At 41.0% G+C, this 16,215-nt stretch overlaps 1 protein-coding gene across 2 annotated transcripts; it reads left to right on the top strand.

Annotated features, from left to right (window-relative positions):
- The first annotated feature begins 3,976 nt into the window (after positions 1 to 3,976).
- Positions 3,977 to 12,633, top strand: LLPH (LLP homolog, long-term synaptic facilitation factor). Of its 2 annotated transcripts, XM_015079526.3 has the most exons (3): positions 4,475 to 4,630; positions 6,691 to 6,910; positions 12,016 to 12,633. In XM_015079526.3, the coding sequence occupies exons 2-3, from the start codon at positions 6,706 to 6,708 to the stop codon at positions 12,192 to 12,194; spliced, it is 384 nt and encodes a 127-aa protein (XP_014935012.1). In that variant the 5' UTR covers positions 4,475 to 4,630; positions 6,691 to 6,705; the 3' UTR covers positions 12,195 to 12,633. The 2 variants fall into 2 exon arrangements, with proteins under 2 accessions (XP_026927118.1, XP_014935012.1); XM_027071317.2 differs by lacking the exon at positions 6,691 to 6,910 and having other exon boundaries at positions 3,977 to 4,630.
- The last annotated feature ends 3,582 nt before the right edge of the window (positions 12,634 to 16,215 follow it).

The following is a 16,215-nucleotide window of genomic DNA, read 5'->3' as shown; positions in this document are numbered from 1 at the left end:
TACCGCAGACTGGGTGGCTTAAAAAGAAAATAATTTTCTCCCAGTTCTGGAAGCTAGAAGTCTGAGATCATGGATTGGTTTCTTCTGGGGTCTCTCTCTTGGCTGGTAGATGGTCATCGTCTCCTTGTGTTTTTACATGGTTTTCTCTCTCTGTACTTGTCTGTGTCCAAATTTCTTCTTCTTACAAGGACACAGTTAATATTGGATTAGGGCCCACCCTACTGACCTCATTTTACCTTAATACCTCTTTAAAGACCCTGTCTCCAAATGTGGTCCCATTCTGAGGTACTAGGGGTGAGTACCTTGTAGTAATTTAGAATGTTTGTGCCCTCCCCACCCTCCATTCACAGTTTGAAACTTAATGCCCAGTGTGATGATATGAGGAGGTAGGGCTTCTGGGACATGCTTAGGTCATGAGAATGGTGCTTTCATGAAGGGGATTAGTACTCTTACAAAAGTGATCCCACAGAGATTCCTCACCCTTTCTGTCACATGAGGTAGCAGTGAAAAGACACAATCAATGAACCAGGGAGAGGGCCTTTAACTAGATACTGAATCTGCCAGCACCTTGATCTGGGACTTCCCAGCCTCCAGACTGTGAAAAATAAATTTCTGTTGTTTATAACTACCCAGTCTCTAGTATTTTGTTATGGCAGCTCAGGTAGACTAAGGGAGATACGAATTTTGGGGGACACAACTTGGCCCATAACCTCCATGAAGCATCATTTCCCAGCTATTAAGTTGAAATAAATTAGTAATATAGATTTAGCTTCTGGTGAGTTTTCGGTGTAAATTTGACTCCATCATTACCAGTTAGTTGTTGAATACCCAATTGTATGGTGCTCTACTCAAGTTTAACATAGTATAGGGGGTAAGAGCACTGAAATTGGAATCCTTGCTATGTAACCAACTGATTATGTGATTTTTGACAAGTTAGTTATCCTTTCTTATCTAGGTCTTTGTCTCATCTTTCTAATGGGAGTAATAATATCTACCTTACTGGGCTGTTACAAGGTTTAAATGAGATGGATATATCATATAAGTGTTAGTTAATGTCAGCTACTATTGTTAATTATTATTGGCCATCCAAAGGCAGAATGTACTGAATTGTAACTAAAGATACTAAATAAGCAAAAACAGATTTGACATTTAAAAAAATGGAAAACAATGCTGTTCTTTTCAGTAGTTTATTTTAAATAAACATAATGTAGACGTGTAATTCATACATCTTTTTTAAATGACAAATAAGTGTAAGAAATTGTTTTAATTTCTGATACAACAAATGTTGAATTTCTAAGAGTGTGAAGAGATCACAAGACCAAGAAGTTTGAAAAACACTGATGTAGGCTATATTTCATAAATGAACTATAGTTATTCATACATTCTTCTGTCAAACATTTTTATATGGTTCCTTCTTTTTTACTGGCAAAATCAGTGCTGCTACGTGTGTCCCTGTATATCTCCCAGGGTGCATAGATAGGAGTTTGCCAAGATAGGGAAATATACTTAGAAGTGGAATTGCTGGATAAAAGGGTGCATGCAATGTCCAATTTTTCGTAACAAAGGTGAAAATATGCAGACTCCAGAAATGCTTTAAAAAATGGAATTAGCAGGACTTGGACAGAGTGACCAGCAACTCCACACGCAAGGTACAAAGTACAGCCAGAGGCAGGAGGAAAATGGGGAGAGAGCAGTATCTGAGAGCTGTTTCTATTGAATGCATTCTTGGGAAAGGTGCGGTGGGCCCTGTCTGCCTGCCTACATTTTTTTTTTCTGCAGGTCTCACCCCAGGCTTTGATCCACTTGATGCACTTCTGGGGACTAGTGGTATCAGCAGCCAGCTGTGGGCCTTTTTGGAACAGCTGGGAACTCGGGCTCTTTTTGCCTGTTCATCTTTGTAGAGCTTTGCCTGGAAGTCCCTATCACCTGGGATCTGGGCAACATGGCGTCACTGTCTGAATCCCAGAAGGCTTTGCAGTCCTCACTGAGTGATTGGTCAGACTGGGAGTTCCATGGGAGAAGCCTGGCTGCAGAGGGCCTACTGGCTGGTGCTTGTTTGGCATGCCTTTAAGAAGGAGAACTGGTCCACTTCCTAGCCTGTATTCAGTGCTACACACGTACCTCCATTCCAGGGGGCTCCTTCCGGCTCTGGGGGGGAGCTGAAGCAATGTTCAGTTCGACCTGTAAGCCTTGTCCCTCCATCAGGGGCCTTAAGTTTCCTGAAGCTGGTAGTTTAGTTTCAGTCATCTTCATATACCCAACATAGAGCCTGTCACAGAGTGCATACTCAAATGTATGAATGAGGGAATTAATTATAGATTTTTAAATATACTAAGGCCACTTATTTATTGTTAGAACTGCTTTTATACAAACCGGTGAGGAACATAAATTTACAAGTTGGTTTTTTTTTTTTTTTTTTTTTTCCAGTAACGCAGCTCACCATTCAGCTTTTTAAAGTATTGGTACTGCAGAATATACTTAACACCATGACATTTTCACAATAGGTAAATTTTTCTCTCTTCTGGTGCCAGGCGTCTTCAAGTCTTTGCCTGGTTTGTTATTTAAAAACTTTTTTTTTTTTGGTATATTTACACATTTTTTAAAGAGACACAGCATGAATGGGGGAGGGGCGCAGAGCGAGGGGGACACTGAATCTGATGCAGGCTCCAGGCTTTGAGCTGTCAGCACAGAGCCCGACACGGGGCTCAAACTCACAAACTGCGAGATCATGACCTGAGCTGAAGTTGGAGACGCTTAACCTACTGAGCCACACAGGCACTCCTTGGCCTGGTTTATTAAGAGAGATGCAGTTAATTAGGACTGCCCATGAGCTTTCTCTAAAATGCAATGTGAACGTGTATTTTTGGGAGAGGCAGCTAAGATCTATGGTTAACTTTTAGTAAGATAGAAATTCACTTGCTTTGTAAAGGCTTACTCTTATTTAAAGAAAGCAGGTTGGTTTTTTTTTTTTTTTAACTTTTTTAATGTTTATTTATTTTTGAGAGAGAGAGACAGAGTGTGAGTGGGGGAACGGCAGAAAGAGAGGGAGACACAGAATCAGAAGCGACTGAGTCACCCAGGCGCCCCAGAAAGCAGGTTTCTAATGTGTGCTGCTTTTTTATATATCACATGTTAAGAGTTTGTCAGCCACTTAAAAAAGCCTGCTGTATTCTGAGTGTACTACTTTCCATATGTTGCAGGGTTTCTTCGGGGACACAAATTTAAAGAAAGAAGGTACACACAAATTTTCTTAGAGCTTTCCTTTTCTAGCAACCAGATATGAATTTACCAGACATCATTAAAGACAATTTCCTGGGTTGTTTTTTTGTTTTTTGTTTTTTTTTAGCATATGTTATAAATCTCTGGGAAATAACAGTTTAGAAACAGTACTGTGGGACCCCTGGGTGGCTCGGTTGGTTGAGCAACCAATTCTTGATTTCGGCTCAGGTCATGATTTCAGTTTGTGAGATTGAGCCCTGCTTCTGGCTCTGTGCTGAAAGCCCGGACCCTGCTTGGGATTCTCCTCCCTCTCTGCCCCTCTCACTCACTCGCTCTCAGAATAAATAAAGAAAAAAGAAATGGTACTGTGTATGTTTGAGGTTATGTAAAAAATTATAAAAGCTACCATTTGTTGAGCTCTGTATCACCTACCTAGGATCAACTGGGTTGTATGTATTAGCTGGAGTCTATGGATAAGGCATTCCGGGCTCTGAGATACTTACTTTTATTACTCACAAGGAAGTGTTGGAACCAAAAATGCAACACAAGACATGTCTGGTTCCAAAGCCTATGCTATTAGTAGCATATGTAAAATAATAATAATAATAATAATAATAATAATAATAATAATAATAAACTGGTGTTTGTGACCATCACCTAAGACTTATGTCTGGTTTACATTAAATTATTGTTAGCCAGGTAAAAATTGGTTGAACTGAATCAGTATGATCATTTTACCTTTTGAATTTGTCTTTGGGATGGGACAGGGTTTTTGGTTAAAAAAAAATTGAGGTATAATGGACATACAATAAATCGCGCATTTAACGTGTACAATAGGTAAGTTTTGACAAATGTGTACATACGTGAGATCATCACCCGTGATGGGAAAACGTAAGGGCTGCAAATAAAGATTTCAGTTTCCCTTCTAGAAGAACACGTGTCTGGAACGATTCAGTCTAAGGAAATCCAAGAGTATCGTGTGAATGGTGATGTGGGACCTGAGATGTAAAGGGAGACTCTGGGCTCACTACTGGGCAGGCAGGGTCACCTGGCCAGAATCACTGTTTGTGTCACCGTGTCGGAGATACCCCGGTCACGATCGGGAAACTGGTCTAGCTGGCGCCCCAACAGCCGTCCGGATTTTCCGCAATGTCCAAATCCGTCTTGGGAACCCACAGGGGAGGAGCCAAGCTCCTAAAACCGCACCCCCATCAGAGGGAGGAAGTGCGTCAGCGCCAGACTCCAGAAGGCCCCGCCCCTCGAGGCCTTCCGGGGCATCTTGGCTCCCGGCATGCAGCGCGCCCGTCCGGGGCTCCTGGAAGTGCGTGGAGGGCACCGGCAGGAAGGCGGAAGTGTGGAGGCTTCCGGTCAGCGTGGTCTGCGTGCCATCTGCGAGTTTCTGACTTTCCTGGTGAGTTGTCTGCTTTCCGGGTCCAGTGGGGCCTGGGACTTGGGAATCTAACCTGTCGCCCGTAGAGAATCTCATCTCAAGCCCGGTCCCTCTCTGGGCAAGGTTGAGCCCGGCCCGAGACGCAGCCCTCCGTCAGGAACGAGAGTCTCCTGTGGTGTTGGTGGTGGCCCTCGGGCTTCCCCGTGCTCTGTGCGAGGTGGAGCCCTCCTTTGTCGGTAGTCTCGCTCGGGTTAACCTGGGCCCTCAAAGTTGTTTACCGCAACTCCTCTGTTCTTGCCCCTCGCAGGCTTGGATTGTTGTAGGCAGGGGGACCGTGAGTTTGTGGTTGCTGGTTGTGGTCCTCAAACTGTTAACTGTTAGTTATCCATTCAACGAATGCGCCGTGCGTTGGGGGATCCAGTGGTGAACGAGACCCATTTAGTTAGCGCCTGCCTTCGGGGTCCCCGAAGTCCCCCGGGATGACAGAAAATAAACTAAATTTCAGAATGTAATACGTATTTAAAAGGAAAGAAAAGGATGGTGTGGTGGAGAGTAGAAGGGAAGCTTACGAGGCGGGGCGGGGGGGGGGGGGAGGTCGTCAGAGAAACCCTTTCTGTGGTACTTAAGTGAAGGAGCAAGCTTTGGGAAGGTCATTCCCAGGCATGGAAGCAGCAAATTGTAAAGGTGCTAAAGTGGAGATAGTTTGGACTTTGAAAAATTTTTTTCTTTTTTTTTGTTTCAAAATCATGTCTTAACGTTTTATTTAACTGCTTGATTGATGTATGATCTGTTAAATTGCACATGTTTATAGTGTGTAATATGTTTTTTTTTTTTTTAATGGCTGTTTATTTGAGAGAGGGAAAGAGAGAGAGCAGGGGGAAGACAGAGAGAGAGGGAGACAGAATCCCAAGCAAGCTGTCGCTGTTAGCCCAGAGCCCATGGAGGTTGAGGGGGATTGGAACTCACCAACCATGAGGTCATTTCCTGAGCCGAAATCAAGAGTCGATGCTCAACTGACTGAGCCACCCAGGCATTCCAGTGTAAGTTTTGATATATGTATACAAACGTCCATCAGTGCAATCAAGATTGTGTTATAAATCACTCTCAAAAGCCTTCCTCCTAACCCTTTATAATACCTAGAATTCCTTCCTTCCCATTCCCTCTCACCTCCCCATACTGTGCCTGGGTTGTCACTGATTGAGCTTTTTCTCCGATGTAATTGGTACTTGGGGATGGGATGGAGCTTGGAGCCAGAGATGAAATAGAGTTGAAAGTCACAAATAGTCTTGTAGATCTTGAATATGAGGTGGGATATCATTAAAGAATTCCATGAAAGACTATGGAAAGCTCTAAGTTTTTAAAAGCTCACACTAACTGCCTTTTGGAGGATTTAGGGCTGGGGCTAACAGATGAACAGCAAGAGTGGATATGGACAAGTTTAAAATAGCTAAATTGAAGGGCACTTGGGTGGCTCAGTCGGTTAAGCATCCACCGTTGGCTCCTGTCACGATGTCACGGTTTGTGGGTCTCTGCTGTCAGCACAGAGCCTATTAGGGATCCTCTGTCTCCCTCTCTCTGCCCCTCCCATGCACATGCTTACTCTCTCTCAAAAATAAACAGTTAAAAAAAAATTAGGTAGATTGAATTGAGGGGAGCATAATGAGGAAGACTGGGGTAAGGTGTCCTATAAGCTCAGAGGCAGTCAAGTTAAAAGATACCTATAAAAACATTTTGTAATTTGTAAGTTGTTGCATAAATGTAAGGTGATGATGCTCTTTGCATTTTGGGGGAAATTCAGTTTCTGCATCTTGTATGGAGCTTTCAGAATTGGCTTGACTTACAGTTTGCCAGTGACCACAGGGAGTTTGATTTGGTGCTCTTGTTATTTAATGGCTGTATATGCAATGTTGATTCTCCCATAATTTGTGCATTATGCCATCATAAATCATGAACAGAGTGAAGTGTGTTACCTTTCGTTTGTTCATGTTTTGTAGAGATACCTTTTGACCTGGTTTTCCAAGGATTTGCCCTTCTTTTTTTAAAAGTATAAATTTTTGCTTTTGTGTATGTATTTCTGTCAGCTTTCCAGGTAAAATATGGCTAAAAGCTTACGGAGTAAGTGGAAAAGGAAGATGCGTGCCGAAAAGAGAAAAAAGAATGCCCCAAAGGAACTCAGCAGACTTAAAAGTATTCTTAAAATAGATAGTGATGTTTTAATGAAAGATGTTCAAGAGATAGCAACTGTGGTGGTACCTAAACATTGTCCAGAGAAAACTGAATGTGTGGTACAAGATGAAAAAGGTGAGTTTAAGTGCTTTGTTTAAAAAATAATAATAGGGACGCATGGGTGGCTCACTAGGCTAAGCCTCTGACTTCGGCTCAGGTCGTGATCTTATGGTTTGTGAGTTCGAGCCCTGCATCGGGCTGTGCACTGACATGCAGAGCCTGCTTGGGATTGTCTCTCTCTCTCTCTGTGTCTCTGCGTTTCTGTCTCTCTCTCTCTGCCCCTCCTCCGCTCTCTCTCTCAAAATAAATAAACAAAAAAATTAATAATAATTCTATCAGTTTCCTCTTGTGACTCTTTTTCCGTTTTTGACTGTCCTCCACTCTTTCCTGCACATGCTTCTCTACAAACCTCCTGCCATGCCCATTTGATTCTTTGAAGGCTTATAGTGCTGCTAGAGATTCTATGCTAAACTATTTTAAAGGCACTTCATGTGAATAGGCATGTTTTGGATTATTCAGGGTATTTAGGCTTATACAATAGCCTAAGTGTGTCAGAAATACAGCATAACAGGAGTTGACGAACAACGTAGACCCATCCTTGTTGGAAGAGTGTATCATTCAGTCAGGGACTAGGCAAGATAGCAGATCGTTTTCCATTTTATCCTTTGTAAGATCTAGTTCCCATTCAAAGAATCGTTATATGCCGTTTTATTATTTTCCTAAAACAAATCAAAGTGTCCTGTATTTGATTTTGACAGATTCTAGGTACCTGTCTTAATCACAGTCTAAAGTTAGAGGCTGTGTATATTACTAGCTTCAGCACAGGAAAGGACTCCTTGGTTTTCGCATCCTCATATAACAGTTTGGCAGCAAACTGAAATAAGCACTCATAATACTCAGGTTCTTAAAATAGAAGTGTATTTATGTGGTGTCCAGTGGTCAAGGAAGAGAGCAGTGATCCTCAGCCTTCCAGTCCTAGAAGTTTTCCCTCTTGCTAATATTACTCTCTCAAAGGCCCGTATCTCCGCTTGTGTTCTGAATCCTCTCCATTCTCAAGGGCTATACGCCTGCATCCTGCTTATCAGTCTGTCTTCTTCACCGGGTCATTCCAACAGCATAAATATGTTCTAGGAAACAAAGAAAAATCCTTCCCTTGATCTCCCGTTTCTCTCAATCTGCTGTTTTATTTCAGCTCTCCTTGAAACTTCTTAACACTTGCTGTCTCTTTTTCCTCGTATGTACTGCCTCTGCCCATTTGCTCTTTTTTTGTCTTTAAGGTACAATTCACATAACATAAAATTAACTACCTTAAAGTGTGGAATTCAGTATCATTTAGTACGTTGGTGATGTTGTCCAACATCACCTCTTTTTCCAAAACATTTTCATCACCGTAAAAGGAAACTTTATACGCATAAAACAGTCTCCCTCTTCCTCCCTTCACTGAGTCTCTGGCAACCACTGATGTGTTTTCTGTATCTATGGATTACCTCTTCTGGATATTTCATATAATTGAAATCCTGTAACATATGACCTTTTGTGTCTGACTTCTTTCACTGAGCTTAATGTTTTTGAGGTCCATCCATGTTGTAGCATGTATCAGTACTTTTCAAGGCTGAAGAATACACCGTTTTATGTACATACCACACATTGTTTATCCATTCGTTGGTTGGTGGGCATTTTGGGTTGCTTTCTTTCACCTTCTGGCCGTTGTGAATAGTGCTGCTGTGAACGTTCGTGTACACATTTTTGTTTGAATACATGTTTTCATTTCTTTTGGATTTGTACTTATGGATGGAATTGGCTGGGTCGGTTGATAATTCTGTTTACTGTTTTCTGTATCAGGCAGCCATTTTCCCCTTTTTCCTTCTCTTTTTAGAATTGCCTCATCCTACTGGGTGTGAAGTGGTGTCGCATTGTGGTTTTGATTTGCATCTCTTCAGTCATTTAACGCTGTTGAACATGTTTTCATATGCTTGTTGGCCATTTGCATATCATCTTTGCAGAAGGATCTTTTCAAGTCCTTTGCTCATTTTTGTTTTCACACTGGCAAGCCGGTAAGGGACAGAGGGAGAGGGAGGAGAATCTTAAGCAGGCTTCATGCTGGGGCTGATGTCTCATGACCCTGAGATCATGACCTGAGCTGAAATCAACAGTCAGGACGCTTTCAAATTGGATTGTCCTTTTGTTGAATTGTAAGTGTTCCTTATATGTTTTGGATGGTAGATGCCTATTGGCTTTTTGAGTGTTTGCTTTTGAGTCTGTTTAATGTATTCTGTAGTTTTCTCTCCTGTTTTCTATTTTCTCTTAATACTTTCTGATTTTCATAACTTTATTGTTTATTTCTTATTTTGAGTTGTTTAGTTTTGCTATTATATTTTTAATTTCTGAGTTCTTTTTTCTCTTTTACTCTTTCTTTGTTATAGCCTGAGGTTCTTAATGGATATATGTTCTCTAATCTCACTGAGGATTTTCATTATAGTTTGAAAATTTTTGATCTACTCTGCCTTGTCTATTTTCTTGAATTCTTTTTTCCCTCCACCCCCTGCATTCCTTTATTTTTCGTCTTTCTCTTTCACAATGAAGGCTTTCTCCAAAGCCTAGTAATGAATGGTTGTTTATATTTAAAAGTAAAGCACTAAAATGATGAATGGACGCTGGCAGGGGAGGTGGGGACAAGGTGTGGGGGAGGACTTATCAACTGTTAGACTTGGAGTATGATTGGGTTGAACCTAGAAGGTTCTGTTGTGGAGGATGTATGTCAGAACCTAGGTCTTTTCTTGCATCATTCTTAGAGAGGGATCCTCTCATCTGCCTGCAGCAGTGTCCAGCTACACTCCTTGGAATATTTCAGGAACTAAATGGGGATAGAACTGAGAGTGGGGGAGTCTTTCCATTTAGTAATCTGCCTGGTTGCAGTGTGGTTGCTCATCTCTGCCCTCAGGTTTGTGTTTCCCCTTACTTTGTTTCCTTCAACTTAAGCCACAAACCTAATAGTCACCTTGATCCTTTTTTCCTTTATTTCTCACCTCTAAAACATTAGCGCATCTTGAATATCTCCAAAATACAGCAGGAATCTATCCATTTTCCTCCTCCTTTCATGTTATCACTTTAAAATGACTATTGTTTCTTGCCTGAACCAAGATGGTAGCCTGTTTTACTTCTCTCTTCAGCATTTGCTCCCTTTTGATATTTTTTTTTTCTTTCCAATTTGAGAGAGGAGAGCACATGCAAGGGAGGACAGGCAGAGGGAGAGAGAGAATCTTAGGGAGGATCCATGTTCATTGTGGATACCGATGTGGCACTGGATCCCAGGACCCTGGGATCAGGATCTGAGCCAAAATCAAGAGCCAGATGCTCAACTGACTGAGCCACCCAGACACTCCCTTTTGATTCATTTTTGACATATCAAACAGTATGATTGATTGATTGATTTATTAAATGTTTATTTTTTTTGAGATGGAGAGAGAGGCACACACACAGAGTGCAAGTGGGGGAAGGCCGGAGAGAGAGGGAGACACAGAATCTGAAGCAAGCTCCAGGCTCTGAGCTGTCAGCACAGAGCCCGACACGGGGCTTGAACTCACAAACCGCGAGATCATGACCTGAGCCGAAGTCAGACGCTCAACCGACTGAGCCACTCAGGCGCCCCAGTATGATCTTTTTAGAATAAATAAGGCAAATTATTGTCATTCACATCATTAAAACATCTCATTGTCTTTCCGTGTGCTCATCAGAGCCTGCTGGGTCTTACTTAGTGCGGTTCTGGTGTTTCTCTTAAAAAAGCCACTTAACACAGGCTGCGGTTTGCTTTGTTATTCTCCCTTCAACAGAATATTGTAAACTCCATGACAGCAAGGAGTGTATTTGGACCACCATATCCCCAGAACCTAGAAGGGCACCTAAAACAATCATTCAAAAACTAGTTATTGAATGGCTAGTATACAGAAGGCACTATTCTAGGTACTGAGGAAATAATGATGAATATCAGAAATTGCTTCCATCCGGATGGGATTTACATTGTATTGGAGGAGACTGAAAGTAAACCAGATAAACGAATTAATACAGTGTCAGGTGGTAGTGATCATGCACGACCTTGTATACCCTGGTAAGTTCCCATGGGAGGACATTCTGGGCCTGTCCTTCACAGTAGATAAGGTTGGTGATAGATGTACCACAGCATGGTTGCACTGAGCTCCCTGTCAGGGAGATTGCTGGTCTCTGGGTGTTATCTGGATAAGAGTGTCAGCCCCAGTGTACATCCAGGCTTTTCTTTCTTTCATTTTTCTTTCTTTTTTTTTTTTTTTTTTAATACACTTTTTTTTTTTTTTTTTTTTTTTTAAGTAAACTCTACCCCCAACATGGGGCTCAAACTCAGGACCCCAAGGTCGAGAATTGTGTGCATTACCAACTGAGCCAGCCAGGCAACCTTATATCCAAGTTTTTCTTTTCTTTTTTTCTTTTTTTTTTCCTTTCTTTCTTTAAGTAACCTCTACACCCAACGTGGGGCTTGAACTCACATGAGCCTGAGATTGAGAGTTGCATGCTCTACTGACTGAGCCAGGCAGGCGCCCCCATCCTGATTTTCCTTTGTCATCTGCCCGTCACAAGCTTGTTGCTTACTACTCCTCCTCTTCTGAGTACACTTCATTAGAAGTGGCCAGCCATTCTTCATAGTTCATTTACTTCTAAGGCCTGTCCATTAAAAGTGTAGGTACACTTAATAGGCTCAACTGTCCTAGTTAGCTCAAGAAAGCACTTAATCTGAGAAATGTTCTTGTAACCCACTTCTGCTCCCAGCCATATACTTACCCTTCTTGCAGTAACTCAAACCCATACATCCTAAATGACTCTGTTTAACTTTTACTAATGCAAAGGACAGTCATGACAGCATTCTTCAGAAAGTCTCTTAGTGACTAAATAGAAGACATGTCTAGTTCCTCACAAATACTTTTTATGTCTTTCATGGTTGTAGGAACCCATGAGAGCATGTCTGAGTCCATTGAATGCGCTGTGTGGAGTTTTCAGTGTTAGTCAAAGAGCATTCCATAGAAAAAGGGATTTTTTTTTTCTTTTGTAGTCTCAGACCACTTTCAGTTCTGATGTTCTCATTGCATTAACATGCTTTTTCACAAGATTGTTTCTTTATTCATGAGCGTTAATAGTTTTCGTTTTTTATTCAGATGACATGAAGATGGAGACTGATATTAAGAGAAACAAAAAGAGTCTTCTAGACCAGCATGGACAATACCCCATATGGATGAACCAGAGACAAAGGAAAAGGCTGAAGGCAAAGCGAGAAAAAGGGAAGGGGAAAAGCAAAGCAAAAGCAGTAAAGGCAGCAAAGGGTTTGGCCTGGTAGACTCTTTAAAAATTTGAGAAATCCTACATGGGACAGGTCTTCGATTAGAATGTATACGTGGATTTCAGCTTTCACCAAATGAAAACTGTGTTTCCAGATTTAACTTGGCCTTTCTCTTCAAACCCAACTTAACTCCTCAAATTTGTTTTGGGAGCTTGATAAAATATTTTCTTTGATAAATGAAAGCGACACCGGTATTTTAATTGGATGCTGTCCAATGTGCAGGGGTTCTCAGACTTCAAAATTCTATTAAGTGTTACTGTGGTTGTAATTGTTTGGTCTCCATAAAGATAAAAGAAGATATTATACTGACACATTTCAGCTAATTCAGGTTTAAAGAAAACTTACACAACTAAAAATATGTCAGTGGATCTTATAAGCACTACTTGTTTAGAGTTTTGATTTTGTTTAATTCAGAATAAAAGATATTTTGTCTAGATCTTGAAGTGCTTTTCTTTCATGTGTCCTTAAGGTTTTCTAGTAGGAGAGAAGACCATCTGCAATTAAATTGTTAAAAAAATCTTAAGTTTTTAGGTAGAATATTAACATCTACAAATTAATAGCCTCCATCTTTTTAGGAGAGAGAACAACCTGGGAACTAGTTAATGTCAGTTTTTATATTATGTAGCCTAATATAACACAACATTCCTCACACTATGTTTCTTAGAATCAGTTTTTCTGGGGGTGCCTGGGTGGCTCAGCCGGTTAAGTGTCCGACTTCGGCTCAGGTCATGATCTCACGGTTTGTGAGTTTGAGCCCTGCGTTGGACTCTGTGCTGACAGCTCAGAGCCTGGAGCCTGTTTCAGAGGCTGTGTCTCCCCTCTCTCTCTGCCCCTTCCCCACTCATACTCCGTTTCTCCCTCTCAAAAATAAATAAACATTAAAACATTTTTTTAAAAAATGAGTTTTTCTACATGTGTGGTGAAAAATATATTTCATAGTCACATCAGTTTGGGAACTACCACATACCTGGACATTCACAGTGTTTAGCTTAGTATGGTCTTGCAGAGATCTACCAAAGAAACCTATTTAACTTTGACTCTTTCAAACTATTGTTCTGAAGGCTCTACTGTTGGAAATCCTGGTAAATGAAATCATTTTTGTGAAGTCTGTTTTGCTACAGTTTACTAATTTTACTCTTTTAAGTTTACTTTTAGTTAAGCAGTTTATTTATTTTTTTAATGTTTATTTTTGAGAGAGACAGAATACAAGCAGGGGAGGGGCAGAGGGAGAGGAAGACAGAATCCGAAGCAGGCTCCAGGCTCCGAGCTGTCAGCACAGAGCCCAATGGAAGGCTTGAACCCACGGAACTGTGAGATCGTGACCTGAGCCGAAGTTGGACACTCAGCCGACTGAGCCACCCAGGTGCCCCTATATTGAGTAAAAAAAAAAAACTGCATTATATTGATGGTTGCTCTGACAATTGATGCCATTTTTTAATTACTGTTTTTAATGTTTATATATATTTTTTACTGTTTTTAATGTTTATATATATTTTTTGAGAGAGAGAGTGCAAGCAGGGGAGGGGCAGAGGGAGAGGGAGACAACAGAATCCAAAGCAGGCTGTAGGCTCAGAGCTGTCACCACAGAGCTCAATTCGGGGCTCAAACCCATGAATTGTGAGATATGACCTGAGCCGAAGTCAGATGCTTAACTGACTGAGCCACCCAGGTGCCCCTAGTTAAGCAATTTAAACTTTGTATTCTCTCTGGAATTTTACAGTAGTCCTCTTGACCATCCTTACATGTTCACTGGAACAACAAATATTTATTGAGTGCCTACTATGTGCTGGGAACTTTTCCAGGTGCTGGGGACACGGGGAGGGAGACTTAGGAAGTTTTGACCTTATGAGCCTCTACTCCAAAGAGGCTGTTAGCTTCTGAGGAAAACCAAGTTAAAAGTGAAATCTATTATGTTGGGATGAGCACTGGGTGTTGCAAGTAAGCAATGAACTGCGGTAATCTACCCCCAAAACCAAGAGCACACTTTATTTTCCAACTATTTTCTATTAGCTTCTTTTGAGAAAATGTATTTTAAGTATTTAAATATTATCCATTAACCTTTCAGTTAATTATCCATTAATCACTGAGTAAATTCAGAAAAGTGTAGTATATAAAACCACCTTAAGATTTTCCTGTCATTAAATTTTAAAGATTCAAATCTCCTCCTCCTTTTTGCCTTTTGGTATAGTTAGGAACAACAAATAGTTTATGAGGAAAAAGTAAATACATAAATGTTTATCCTTGAAATAAAAAGTTGCTAATGTTTACCAATTAAGCCGCTGACAATATCAGCCTAAATACACTAGCTATTTACCTTTTTTTTTTTTTTTTGTAAGTAATCTCTATACCCAACTTGGGGCTTGAGTTTACAGCACCAAGATCAAGAGTCGTGTACTCCAGCAACTGAGCCAGCCTGGTGCCCCAAGTTGTTTACCTTTCATTCCACATAGCAATTGACTGCATCACTGATGTTGCACACTTAGTGCTTATATAAAATTTAACACCATGGTCAAGTATTTTAGATCTGGGTTTTCTTTAAATTGAGGTCAGAGGCCAATGTCAGGGATATGTTCATGTTTTCTGCGGCTGATGACTTCTAATTTGACTCCAGTGGTAGGAGCTTAGAGCTCTCATCCAGGGCCTCTCGATGTCAGGATGTTCACTTCAGTTTGTCCGGTCAATGAAATTTGTCTCTTCAGAATTTAGCTTAAAAGTTAATGATAAGAAACCAAAACACCACCGGTGAAAGGTGGCTGTTAGAAAGGGTTTGGCACTCAGGTATGACTGGGGCTTCTAAGGCATCCTGAGCTGCACCTCCAGCAAGATTGTTCCCACCTCTAAAGTGTGGCGGCAAATTTAGACCGAGGTTCCAAAAAGAGTGCAGGAGTACAGTCACTTCTTGCTTTATTCATAAAGGGCATCAACTAAGTATAGCACGGTCCCTTAATCCTTTAGATGATTAGCTAATCTTTTTTAGAATCTGTCATTTATTTAACTCGTGTTTTCCAGAGAATTGCTGTAAAACCACCAGATGGAGCTCAAGGTAAACATCAAGTCATTTTGGGAATTAGCGTGGGCTAAGTCACAGTAGGAACTGAATGTAACATTTTATTTTTGTTGTTTTTTTTTAATGTTTTAATTATTTTTGAGAGAGAGAGAGACAGAGAGACAGAGTGCAAGCAGCGAAGAGGCAGAGCAAGAGGGAGGCACAGAATCCAAAGCAGGCTCCCGGCTCTGAGCTGTCGGCACAGCCTGACGTGGGGCTCGAACTCACGAACCATGAGATCATGACCTGAGCTGAAGTCAGACGCCCAACCAACTGAGCCACCCAGGTGCCTCTTTTATTTTTGTTTTCTAAGAAATTAAAATAAGGAGAATCAAAGTTGTTTTCATCTATTTGTTATTTGTCAAATAGACCTTGGGTGAAATGATTTAATCCTAAACTCTCCAGTCAAAGTATTAACTCAGTTAATCCTCCTAGCAATAACTATGTTGGGTTCAGTCCATTTTGGAGGCTCAGGGTTTATAGACCCCTTCTCAAATCTCAGCCTAACCCAGACTGGAATTCTCTAGGTAGTGCTTCTGTGGAATGGGCTGACCCAGTTCTAAAGGTGTGGCCCACAGTCTGTGGTACCAAGGCTCTCAGGGCAGTCAAGTGAACTGTAGCTGAAGCTCAAAGGCAGGCTCAAGTAGTGGTTTTCAGCACATCTTTTTTTTGTTTTTGTTTTTTCTAGTGTCACATTCATTGTAGGTACAGTTTTTTCCTCCACTAGTCCACATACTGCCGAGAATAAATATGCAGCAGAATATATTTGCTTATGAGGGAATTTGGGTGTTTTCAAAATTTAGATATATGTATCTGGGATATGAGTTTTGAGAGGTGGAGAATGAAAAATAACTGGCTATAAGTGCCTTGGTTTAAATATCTGAAATGGATTATTTGTGACCTTGAGGGTTAGGGGTGTGTAGTTTAGATCAGTGAACACTAGCCACAAAGTAAATGGGAGGAATCCAAAGA

Source organism: Acinonyx jubatus, chromosome B4 (genome assembly GCF_027475565.1).
Source record: "Acinonyx jubatus isolate Ajub_Pintada_27869175 chromosome B4, VMU_Ajub_asm_v1.0, whole genome shotgun sequence".
Lineage (NCBI taxonomy): Eukaryota > Metazoa > Chordata > Mammalia > Carnivora > Felidae > Acinonyx > Acinonyx jubatus.
Note: the sequence above shows the minus strand (reverse complement) of the source record. Positions and strands in the feature narration are given on the sequence as shown.